General features: G+C 42.1%; 1 protein-coding gene across 12 annotated transcripts in view; it reads right to left on the reverse strand.

The window, feature by feature from the left end:
• ENTPD4 (ectonucleoside triphosphate diphosphohydrolase 4) overlaps window positions 1–12,109 on the reverse strand; it is a 29,295-nt gene that overhangs the window by 11,359 nt on the left and 5,827 nt on the right. For 2 of the 12 annotated variants that reach the window (XR_013396830.1, XM_015144980.3), the window contains exons 2-8: window positions 9,390–9,494; window positions 8,237–8,434; window positions 7,184–7,389; window positions 3,962–4,112; window positions 3,349–3,452; window positions 1,473–1,532; window positions 1,035–1,189 (exon numbers count right to left, since the gene is read on the reverse strand). Coding sequence is in view for 11 of the 12 variants with exons in the window: in XM_015144980.3 (XP_015000466.3) it covers window positions 1,035–1,189; window positions 1,473–1,532; window positions 3,349–3,452; window positions 3,962–4,112; window positions 7,184–7,389; window positions 8,237–8,434; window positions 9,390–9,397 (882 nt within the window). In the remaining variant the exon portion in view is untranslated. 12 annotated transcript variants of the gene reach the window in all.

The following is a 12,109-nucleotide window of genomic DNA, read 5'->3' on the forward strand; positions in this document are numbered from 1 at the left end:
TTTTTTTACTTTATATTGAGAAGGGAAAACGTGATTTTTTACAAAGAGCATAACCGTCTCTAGAGGCATGTCTGGAATGGGAGGTAGGAAACACAAATTCTAATACTTGAATTTACAAAGTATTTTTCCAAGAAGCTTAATAAAGATGTCAGTAACATTTATTGAGAACATACTAGCTGCCTGGCAGTGCACAGATACACTGGATGCATTATCTCATTTAAACCTTCTTACAACACCATGTTGTAGGTACTTTCATTCACATTTATAGATGAAGAAACCAGCTTAAAGGTACATGACTCGCATAAGGTCCCACAACTAGTGAGGAGGAGGATGATGAAGAAACCCAGGCCTGTCTAGCTCCACGGTCTCACTTTGAACCCTCCCCTCCGCGCCACACTATGCTGCCTCCCACCTTTGAGGGGAAAATGCAGGAAGCTAGGCTTTGGTGTTAATCTACAGCTGAACACAAATGGAGTAATAAAGACGTGTAGCAATTCAGAAATACATCCGGAAACTGTGCCGGGTTCTCCACACAAGGTTGCCCAGGCAGCAACTGAGAGGGCACAGAACAGGGTGGAGAACAGTTCGGGGAAACCCCCAGTCGAAAGATGTGGAAGCAGTGGATACAAACCTCAATCCTCCCCAAGGAAGCTCAAAGTCTGAACCATTAAAAAAAAAGAATTTCCCCCAATTCTAACTTAAAAAATCAGATATTATTATGTGACATTTTATAAAATCTGTTGAGAAAAGACGTGACTGAAGAGAAAACAGAAACAGAAACTCAAGCATGCGACTGCGTATATACCAAAGAAAAACTACGGTCAGAAAACAAACCAGCTGATTTCAATGAACACACACAAGCGGCTCAGCTGAGGTCTGCCTTGTTCCTCCTGTCTCCTTTCTCCTGGGTTGAGAGGCGGCACCTCAGCAAGCACAGTAAAGATGTGTTCAGACTCAGAAAACAAAACAAGAACGATGGACACATGTTAAATGAAAACCAAACCAAACAGAAGGAAATTTGTACAGATAATGACCTGCTGTGAGGACGCAAAGCTTACAGTTTTGGGGACTTCGTACGCTATCTGAGTCGACACGCCGCCCATGTCGAGAATGCCCGCTGTCCTTTTACGGACAATGGCTTCACTGCTTTCACTTCCAGGAATGTTAACTTCCACAACTGCCTCATCATCTGGAAAGAACAGAAAGCGTTCATGGGAACAGAACTAATCCAGAGAACTGGGCTCTTCTGAAGAGTCACCTTCTTTTCATGGTCTATTTCAAGCATATTCAGGCAAACCCAGTTCACTCCTCCCAACTAAAATCAAGTTGAATTATGTTCAACTGCAGCTCCTCTCATTCTACTCCTACACGCTTAGACGTGTCACAAAGCTTAGCTCTTTTTTCAGCCTTTGGATTAAACAGAAAAGCACCAATTTCCAACTAGATACATTTGCTGGAAACACGACACTTACCATCTTCAATATGCTCAAATCGTCCAAGGACAAAATTAATGCCAATCCAAGCATACACACCTACAGACATTTTACAGGGTGAAGAGAAGAAAAAGTTTTAAAACATTTTGTGTAACTCTTATCAGTGCAGTCTGTACAAACGTCTCATTTATTTCACTCCCTGATAACCTGTAAAGTCATCTGAAATAACACCTTGCTACTGATGTTTTTATTACTCCAAATGGCTTTCCAAGAACTCTCAACTTTAATGCTTATAGTTATACCACCTACGTAGGTTGAAAATACAATACGCTAGGTGCTAGTTTTCTTTAGAAATTTATGAGTTGTTTCAAAATACTGGAATTTTCACTTTTATGATGTTAAACTTGTCAAGTTTTACATCAAGGTATTGGCTGGGCATGGTGGCTCATGCCTGTAATCCCAGCACTTTGGGAGGCCGAGGCAGGTGGATCATGAGGTCAAGAGATTGAGACTATCCTGGCCAACAAGGTGAAACCCCGTCTCTACCGAAAACATAAAAATTAGCTGGGCGTGGTGGCGGGCGCCTGTAGTCCCAGCTACTCAGGAGGCTGAGGCAGGACAATCGCTTGAACCTGGGAGGTGGAGGTTGCGGTAAGTCAAGATCGCGCCATTGCACTCTAGCCTGGCGAAAGAGCGAAACTCCATCTCAAAAAAACAAAACAAAACAAAACAAAAAAACGAAAAAAAATTTCAAAGTATCTTCTACTTTTTCCTTTATCCCTCCATTCACTCAGCTGACAAGTCTGATTCTAGTTTCACATTCCCTACACCTGGTTTTCATTGCCACCTTGATTCGAACCATTACAGATGGGGGGTAGCCCATCTAATCCATCTCTGCCCCTATTCCTGTTGCCACCTGCTCTACTCTCTGCATTGGACTCCTCTACAGAAAGAAGTCCAAATTCCTGGACTGATAATTCAAGAGCCAGCCAATCGCTAACATTCCCGCCACTCCTTCCAGAAGGCCCACCACCCACACTAAAACATTTGTGTTTCTTTGTCTACAGTGCCCTCTTTCCAACCTGTCCTGAGTCAAGTCCTTTCTTCTGCCTGGCATGTGCTTCCTGCCCCTCCCTCAGAGCCCCACCCTTCCCATGCTCTGGCACATTCTATTAAGAACTATCCCCTCCCTTGGGGTGCAGTTCAGATGTCACTTTCTCCAACATGGCCCTAGCTGGAAAAAAAAATGCCTCCCTCTTAAGAACGCCTGTGGTATTTTTTCCTATCTTTTTTCTGGTACCTAAAACCCTCATAGAACAGCTAATTGTATAGCTCATTTGTTTGTAAGCAGCTGAATGGCAATGTGTAAATTTCACCCCATTTTTGTATTTTCTACAGTGTCTTTCACATAGGAAGTATTAACGCTGAAATGACACATGACTTTTGAAATACTTTTTGGTATACATTTCTAGCAAGCTATACCCCAAATAATTCCATTGACTTGACATTTCATTCTCAAGGAGAATCATTTCTTTGAAAATAGAACAAAGATTTGATATTTCTCAGTGTATCAAAGTTGAGAAGAAGCTCCAACAGCTTAATAATGATCAAAGTCCCAGGAAGCCACACAACTGAGGCAAGACACACAAGCCTTTTCTATCAAAGTGAGTTTACATCAAGCTATGTCCCTACATGTGGTGAAGACAAATAGTTATTTTTCAATGGCTTAATGTCTGGGCAACAAAGACTAGTCATGTAAGAAACTGGTTTAGTTATTTAAAAATTGTAATATTTCAAGTCCATTATTTCCCAAATGTTAAGATAATATGACTGTAACAAAGGGTACGCTGGTGAAAATGGGGAGGATTTAAAGGAATAGCGTCCCAAATTTTAAACTGAAGACCAATATACCAACCTTCTTGTTTCCCAGAAATTACTTCTGCATGAGAGTCAGAAAACAGAAAGTCAAAGTGCACGGGAATATCGGTCAGAAGGTCTTCCAGAATAGCTTTCTGCTGGCTGTCAGGCAACAAAAACATTTACAAATCAAAAGATTACAGCTTGATATCTTCTGTTTAGAAAAGAAAAAACAAAACAAAACAAAAAAACAAAAACAAAAAACAAACCAGGGCTCTGGTATATCTTGTATGAAACAGTTAATTTTAAAAACAAAGAAATTCGTTGGAAAGATATTAGGAATGAATTTCCAAAATGAACAAGTTGTGGGAATTATGTGATATCTAGATGTAAAACTGCAACTGCAAGCATTCCTTAACTACATAAAATAGATGAGATTTTTAAAAATGACAACTTTACAGTTGACTATAGTCCTAAGTCAATTAAAGACTATTTGGTAGATTCTGGCTAAAGGAAGAGTTCTGATACTATTCCAGATTTGAAGAAAGAATTTTGAATGTTTTCCTTTTGACGATGACGATGATGATGGAGAGGAGGAGGAGGGGGGAGGAGAACACCCCTTCTCCCCTCCAGGAGCCCACCCTCGCCCTTGCCCTTCTGTGGAGGATCACCTTTCAGGGAGGATTCTCATTCCAGCCGTGCAGAGAATGTAGAGAGGCGTCTCTTTGTGTTTTGCCCGTGGCACATGCTCTGCAGCAAAGTTCAAAAGTGGAGAAATGTAATCACTGACTTTCTCTGGAGAGGTAGCAAATTCTGAAATGCCTAGAGAAACAGGATACTTTAGTTAAGAAGCAGATATTTTAGCTATAACATGCGATGCTTCTTCAAAGTGCTAGTTTTAGGGAAATCATGCTACATATTATACTTTCTTAGTTTTTCCTATCCCTCTAGCAACTTCTTCTGCAGACCTTACTTAAACGTTGGTGGCACTATTCAGTGCTATGTCCTTTTCTTCTTCATCAAAGCACACAGACCTGACTGAGCATCTGCTGTGTGTCACTGCCATGCGGATGGGCTCTTGCCCGCCCTCAAGAAATGTGCTGCCCATCTCGCCAGGTGAGCTCAGTACCTCCTGAGGCCGCTATCACCATCAGCATGCCACGAACTCCTAACTGTGTCACTGGCCATGCAGCGCTCATTAGCCTCCAGGTGAGCGTGGGGTAACTGTCCACCAGACACTGCCCGTGCGTGTCCTTGCAGCCACCCCCAACACATCATGGCAAAATCTGAATTCAACTTTCGCTACAAACCTGGTCTCACCGCCGGTTACCTCCCTCCGAGGTTATCAGTGCTGGGCACCCAGTGGCCCAAGCCAGGGTCTTCAATGAAGTCCCTTTCCCTCATCCTAACACACAACCTGGGTTTCATAGATGCCCTCTCCTTGGTGCCTCTCACATGACTTTACTCCTCATCCCTTTGGACACACCTTCTGCCAGCCTGCCACAGCACATCCCACCCTCTGATCCTGACCATCTCCCCACCATTCCCGACCCAAATGATGCCTCTTCAGGCTTCCAATTCTTTTGTGGTTCAGTGCCCTCCAGATAAGGCTCAACTCCAGAACAGCACATCCTGCTCTGCATAACTCACCCACCCTTATCTCTTCTCATGTTTCTTCTGTCGCCTTCAGCTACACTGAACTAACATTTCCACGGTGCACCTTACTGTGGCCTTAGGGCCTTGCTCAAACTCCACCACCAGGAAGAGTCTTCTCCATCCACCTCCCTGTCCCTTTTCACCTGGTTAACTCCTGCATACCCACTGGGCTCCAGCCTCCATGGAAGTCACCCTAACAGAACCCTGAAGATGACTCTTGTTAAATTCCATGCTTACTTCCTTTTGCTAGATGTACATTCATTACACCGTATCAAAATTACCTATTTACTTGCCTGTCTCATTACAACTGAAAGCTTCTTAAGGGCACAAAATGCGTCTATTCAAACTTATACTCCCAGCACCTAACACAGTGCCTAGCAAATGGCAGGTGCCCAGCATGTATCTGATGAATGAATACATCAATGAATATTTCTAGATGTCATTTAGCCTACAATATTAAAAATGAGGGGCACTTTAGAAGTCTAAAAATTCCTTATTTCACACATTAGAAAATTAGAAACCCACAAAGATTAAGTGATTCATCAAAGGAATTAGCAAAAAATGAACTAAACTATAAGTCTTTTGACGCCACATACAATTCAATTTCAATGCAGTCAAAGTCCTAAACTAGCCAGACCCTATGAAGGAAATTTCTAGAGCTTTGCTGCAATGCTATACATGGAAATCCATGCTTGAGGACAGAGTAGTGCAATAAAAAAGTATTTTGACTTCCATTTCATACACTTTGTATAGTGCAAGACAGACCCATGTTAAGCCTGATTTTAATGAGATTTTCGTATATACTCTAGGATGATAATGTAGTTGACCCTTTGTTCTAAACAACTCCAAGGCATGGAAGTTTTCATCTTATTCCATGAGACCTGTTTAGTCACTGATGGGACCTGGTATGTGAAGCTAGATGAAATGCAAAATGCTTTATTTTTATAGTTTTCTCATAAATTTTTTATTTGATCAATATTAATTTAACTAAAAATGTTTCTAGATTAGGGATACATAAAAATTTAAGGGGTAGAAATACATACAACTAAACTTAAAAGACACTCACTAAAAAATTACACGGAAATGTACTCTGATAAAATAATGCTGGTATATAGACATAAAGTAGGTTCTCTCTTTAACCTGAAAAGTGAGGTACAGACTTTAGATTTTCTGAGTAATATGCTGGTTCCTAGCTGCCCACACATCAAAGGATAATCAACTTGTTGAGGGCTGCCTGAAGGAGGAGGTGGGGTCTGAATTATTCCATGAAGAATGAGGACTCAAGGGGTCACCATTCTACATGGTTGGAGACTCTTCTATGAGGATATGCATTTTTCTCACATTAAACTGAACATCCTTTTAAATTTTATTTCTGAAATGGGGATAATAAACTATAAAATTATTATTTATCGATATTCTCTAATAATTTACAAGATAAATTTCCTGGATTGTTTGCATTTGATATTTTACTACTTTAATACATTAGAAAGATGAAATAAAAGTGCTGCATCTCTATTAAGATCAGTGGTCCACTGTTTGAAATCAGTGATCAACTATCAAGACATAAAAAGCCTGATTCAAGGCACTCCCAGTATCTCCCATTCTAAATGCTCCTGACAGAAGCTGCTGTCCATGGAAATGGTGATGACACAGAAAAAAGAGCACCATTGACATAAATTACCTAATAAGGAAGCCAAATCTAAACTTTTACATGTCACACTGGCTTAGAAATTATAGTATCTTTAAAAACTATACATAATTATTATTAGCTCTAAGTTCTGTGGTCACACTCACCAAACAATCTAGATGACTAGAACTATATTTGGCCAGCAATTTTTAAAAATGAAAAATATATGCCAACATATTATAGATTTTCATGAGTTATCTGAAATTACTTTGTCATTAACGATAGAGACCAATGACTACTAAATAGGAAAAAAACTCTCCATAGTTAAGGCCAACCAGCAACCATCTAAGTAGATACTATGAGTAAGGCACTATTAAAATGCTACAGGAGACAAAAAGACATGTCTGTTTGGATGTTTTATCAAGGTGTTAGTCACCCTATGCAAAATAGACAGAAAAGGGAAAAGAAAGTGAAACAAGGAGACCCATCAGGTCCCGGTGTGAGATTTGACTCAGGGCTATGAGGGTGCAGAAAGAGAACGATATGAAAGACGCCACGGAGAATGACGGGACGCACCCTGGTTACCAGGCAGATATTCTCATTTACATACCCGGTTTTATCTTCATGACCACTGGCTTTCGGTTTTTATCCCTCATTTGCCTGATATCCAACAGATCACGTGGATTGCCATTATGCCTTGGCCAGCAATAGACAAATACTCGAGAGCCACTGCTGCCACAGTCCACCACAATCCCGTAGTTCACACTGGGGTTATTGGTGTCTGTAGCTTCAATGTCGGTAACTCGTGCCAGGTACCTTAGATAGAAACACACGTACGCTTTGATTTATACAGAGAATATCATCTTATGTCTAACAGAAAAAATGCAACGAACACCAAGTCATAATTTCTAAGCTATGTAGCAGCCTCATTATAACGTTAACACAACTGTCGAATAATTGAAGAGTCGAAAGAAAACAAGTGATAATGATAAAGATCATCTAAATCAGACACACACCTCTTTACAGAAGTTCAAACAAATTCCAAAATGCAAAATTCTACTTCTAAACTGCCAACTCAAAAATCAGCTTAAAATATGTTACAGGAGACGCTTATGCATAAATAATTATTCCAGGGCCTCTTATGATATGGATTTGGTAGTTAGCAGTTAACTAGCTTCAAATGGTTTAACTGTTCATGCCATGATGTATATGGTACAGAATCTAGTTCCTACAGTTCCTTAAATTCCAACCTAAAGTCAAACGTCGTGAAGTCTCGAAATGATTGTTATGGTCTGAATGTTTGTGGACCCCCAAAATTCGTATGCTGGAGACCTAATCACCAATGTGATGCTATTAGGAGGTGGGGTCTCAGGGGGGTGATTAGTTCATGAGGGCAGAAACCTCAGGGAGCCTCCTCGCCCCTTTCCATCATGTGAGGACACAGCAAGAAGACCTCCTCATCTCAGAACAAGGAATCAGGCCCTCACCACACACAAAACCTATGGCACCTTGATCGTGGATTTCCCAACCTCTAGAACAGTGAGAAACAAATTGCTGTTGTTGATAAGCCACCCAGTCTATGGAATTCCGTTCCAGCAGCCCAAAACAGGTAAGACAGAAGGTATGGCTTCTGGTCTAGAAGGCAAATGTTTTTATCCCTTACCTTTGAAATTTCTTGTCTCTGGTTAGTCGCCCATACTTATTTCGGATTATGACAACAGAAAAATATAAAAGTGAAACAGCAGCAGCCAGGACACTAATGACAATAATCTGGCGTAAATTGGTATTCAGAATTCGAGGACACCCTACTGGAGATATGCTAAAATGCCAAGAAGCAGGAAAAAGACAGGAGATGCCAATCCTGAAAGTAGAAAGAAAAAGATTTTAAAGGAATCTGCTCCAATGAAGCTTCCTTCACCTAAAGTGATCCTAAAATAAGATATTTGGCTTGAGCTACCTGAATTTCCCTATCTGTAGGTATCTGTATACCGGCATCTTGCATGTGCTACACAACAGCTACACAACCCATTATCATAAAACCATCTAAATGAGAATTGGCCCTGATGGTTATGACACTTCTGTGTTTTCCCCTTTTCTTGACAGTATCGTGTAGATTTTTTATTTTACCCTGCTTTGTTCCAAAATAAATACAGAATTAGAGACAGCTTACAAGAATAAGTTCAGTAACATAAATCTATAAATTGATCATGAAATAGGGTATGAGGATGATGAGACTAAACGGGAACGTAGTGTGGAGAAAGGCATGTTGTAAGGTGGGCCTGCTGCAAATGCGACTGAGCTCACTGCCCATTACATCAGAAATACACAAATAGCTCAGGAGGAGCACATTTGCTTAACACTGAAGTTCAAGGCAAACCTCTCCCAGATGACTCGAGGAATGGGAGAAAACAGCATTTTAACAACACCCCCATAACAAAATCAATAAATGAGTTTTCTATGTCCTGTGCTTTTAGAAATATTCCTACAAGACATTTCTGCAAATAATCAGGAACTTTTCCCCTCAGTTTATGTCAAGAATGAGAGGCTCATTCCAGAAATATGATTTGGTTTTAAAAAAGCTGCACTGCCTTTGGGATAAATTTTATTATTTTACACTTAATTTCTTTATTATTCACCTTGAAGAGTGCTTCATGCATTAAAATACCTCACTGGGTCCTGGAAGAAAAAAGGTATTAAACAGAAGCACAGCACAACTTCACATTTTTCACTTGCAATTTGGATTTTTTTTTCCTCTCCAGATCTGTTTTTGTGTCACCAAGATTTCACGTTTCATGGTGATTAGGCCCATCACTCACCTCCCCATACTGAAAGGTCAGCAACAAGGCAATGCTCTGGGATTCAGTCCTTCTCACAAACAATTATAGAAATAATGCTGGGGTCCTCACGGAGTTAGAGCCCTCCTGTTCCAGGAAGTGAGACAAATCACAAAGATAGCATCATCAAAGAAAACGTCTACGTTCTTTAAGTGTGTGCTTAAATCCAGCCACATATAATCTATACATACATGATCCTCGCACTGAAGCTGTTGGAAGGGTTTATTCTGAGCAACACACTTCTAAGTTAATTTCATACTGTCCAATATAGACCTAAATCAAAAGAGATGATAATCGTCTGGTACTAGTTAGTGCTCTCTAACCAAAAGTGATCCCAAAATATCAGGATATCAAATACGCCATAAATACCTTATGGTACAAGGGAGATTTGGGGTGGAGGTAGGAGACAGGCAGAATAAATTGAATGTGAACCTGAAATGTCCATTCACTTGATAAATGTCTATTAGACTTCCCTTTTATATACAAAGTACTGTGCAAGGCACTGTGTCCCTAGTTAGTTCTCTGACTCCACCATTATCACTCCTCCTCCAGCCTCCAGGCCTCAAACTGCAGAGCAGACAGAGGCCGTCAGCCAGGGCCTCCTTCCAATCTGCTGAAGCCAAAGGACAAGCAGTCTCTATCTTTCCTCGGTCTCACAAAGCTGCCTGAGCTCTCAAGACAGCTGTCTCGTCTGGTCTGCTTCTGAGCTCTGGAGTAACTGCTGCTCAGGATCCTTTAAGTGTTGTTTTCTGCCAGCTCCGACTACTCTTATGTTTCCAGGCTCTCTGTCTAGCCTCATTCTCTTCTAATACAATCATTACTGAGGCTTCAATGATCAGGTAACTCAAATTTTTCTTTCTCCACCCCAGGCTTCTCTTCTACACATCTTAAACAGCCTATGAGCCGTCTCTATCTGAATGTTGCATAGAACCATGAGAAAATTCTAAAACTGCACCCCTAACAACTGCAGTCTTCACCCCTTTTTCTCCTAATCTGCTCTGCCCCTGCAGTCTCAATCTTGATCCCACAGAGCTACACAAATCAGAAACCAGACTCAAGTGTGATCCCTCTTCCTTCACCTTCCAAATGTAATTTCTTTTTTTCCTTTCTTTTTTTTTTGAGATGTTGTCTTGTTCTTGTCACCCAGGCTGGTGGAGTGCAATGGCACCACCTCAGCTCACTGCAACCTCCGCCTCCCGCGTTCGAGCGATTCTCCTGTAATCCTGAGTAGCTGGGATTACAGGTGCCTGCCACCACGCCCAGCTAATTTTTGTATTTTTAGTAGAGATGGGGTTTCGCCATGTGGGCCAGGCTGGTCTCGAACTCCTGACCCTGTGATCCGACCGCCTCAGCCTCCCAAAGTGCTGGGACTACCGGCGTGAGCCACTGCGCCTGGCCCCAAATGTAATTTCTTACCGATTCCTTTAATTTCTTTAACCTCAGCTTATCTAAAATCCCTTTCGTTATCACCTTCTCCTGAGATCAGGCTCTTATCTCTTGCCTGCTCTATCAAAAGAGCAGACTAACTAGTCTTCTATCGGCAGTCTCAACCAGTGGCCCCACAATGCTGCCTCCAACACCCTCCGGCACAGATACTTTCTCGGAAATTGATAGCTCCACACTCCCACCCCTTGCTCAGAACCCTGATCAGATTACTTCTGCACTCAAAATCCACCAAAGACTGCAACCTACAAAGTCGTAGAGGATCTGACACCTGTTAAGGCTCTAACCTCATCGTCTACTCTCTCCTTTATTTATTTATTTATTTTTTTGAGACAGAGTCTCGCTTAGTCGCCCAGGCTGGAGTGCAATGGCCGATCTCGGCTCACTGCAAGCTCCGCCTCCCGGGTTCACGCCATTCTCCTGCCTCAGCCTCCCGAGTAGCTGGGACTACAGGCGCCCGCCGCCTCGCCCGGCTAATTTTTTGCATTTTTAGTAGAGACAGGGTTTCACCGTGTTAGCCAGGATGGTCTCGATCTCCTGACCTCGTGATCCGCCCGCCTCGGCCTCCCAAAGTGCTGGGATTACAGGCGTGAGCCACTGCGCCCGGCCTACTCTCTCCTTTAACACTGCATTGCAGTCACACTGATGTGCCGAGCGGTCTTCAAAAATGCCAGGCACTCTCTGGTCTCAGGATCTCTCAACTTGTTGCCCCCCCAACTGCTAGGGAGTAATCTGTATGGCTCACTTTTTCATTCCCGTCAGGTCTTTACCCAAATGTCACCTTCTCAAGGAGGACTTTCCTGGTCACCCGATCAATAACTGTAATGCCTACCCCCTCCCCACCAACTCCCTTCCCTGCTTGATCTTTTCTCCTCAGCATTTATTTATTAAACGCTTACACAGTGCTCATTACGTGCCAGCCCTTGCTTCACACATTGCACAAGTACTAACTTCATCCTCCTAACAACTTACAAGACAGACACTATTATCACAATACTCTATGGATGAGGCAGAGAGGCTAAGTAACTTGTCTAAGGTCACACAGCTCCTGGGAGGGGAGGTGGGATGCAAGCGTGAGAATCGACTCACCCTCGTCGATTATGTATTATGTGTATGTTACACGCATCCTCTAACATAATGCGTGTGTTACGTTTCTCTTTTTTGTCTCTTCCTCCAGAATGGGAGCTCCCCCAGGCCCAGGTTTTGGTCTGCTCAGCTGAGTGCTAGTTGCAGCTTTGCAGACCCCAGGAAAGGGCCTG

This window comes from Macaca mulatta, chromosome 8 (genome assembly GCF_049350105.2).
Source record: "Macaca mulatta isolate MMU2019108-1 chromosome 8, T2T-MMU8v2.0, whole genome shotgun sequence".
NCBI lineage: Eukaryota > Metazoa > Chordata > Mammalia > Primates > Cercopithecidae > Macaca > Macaca mulatta.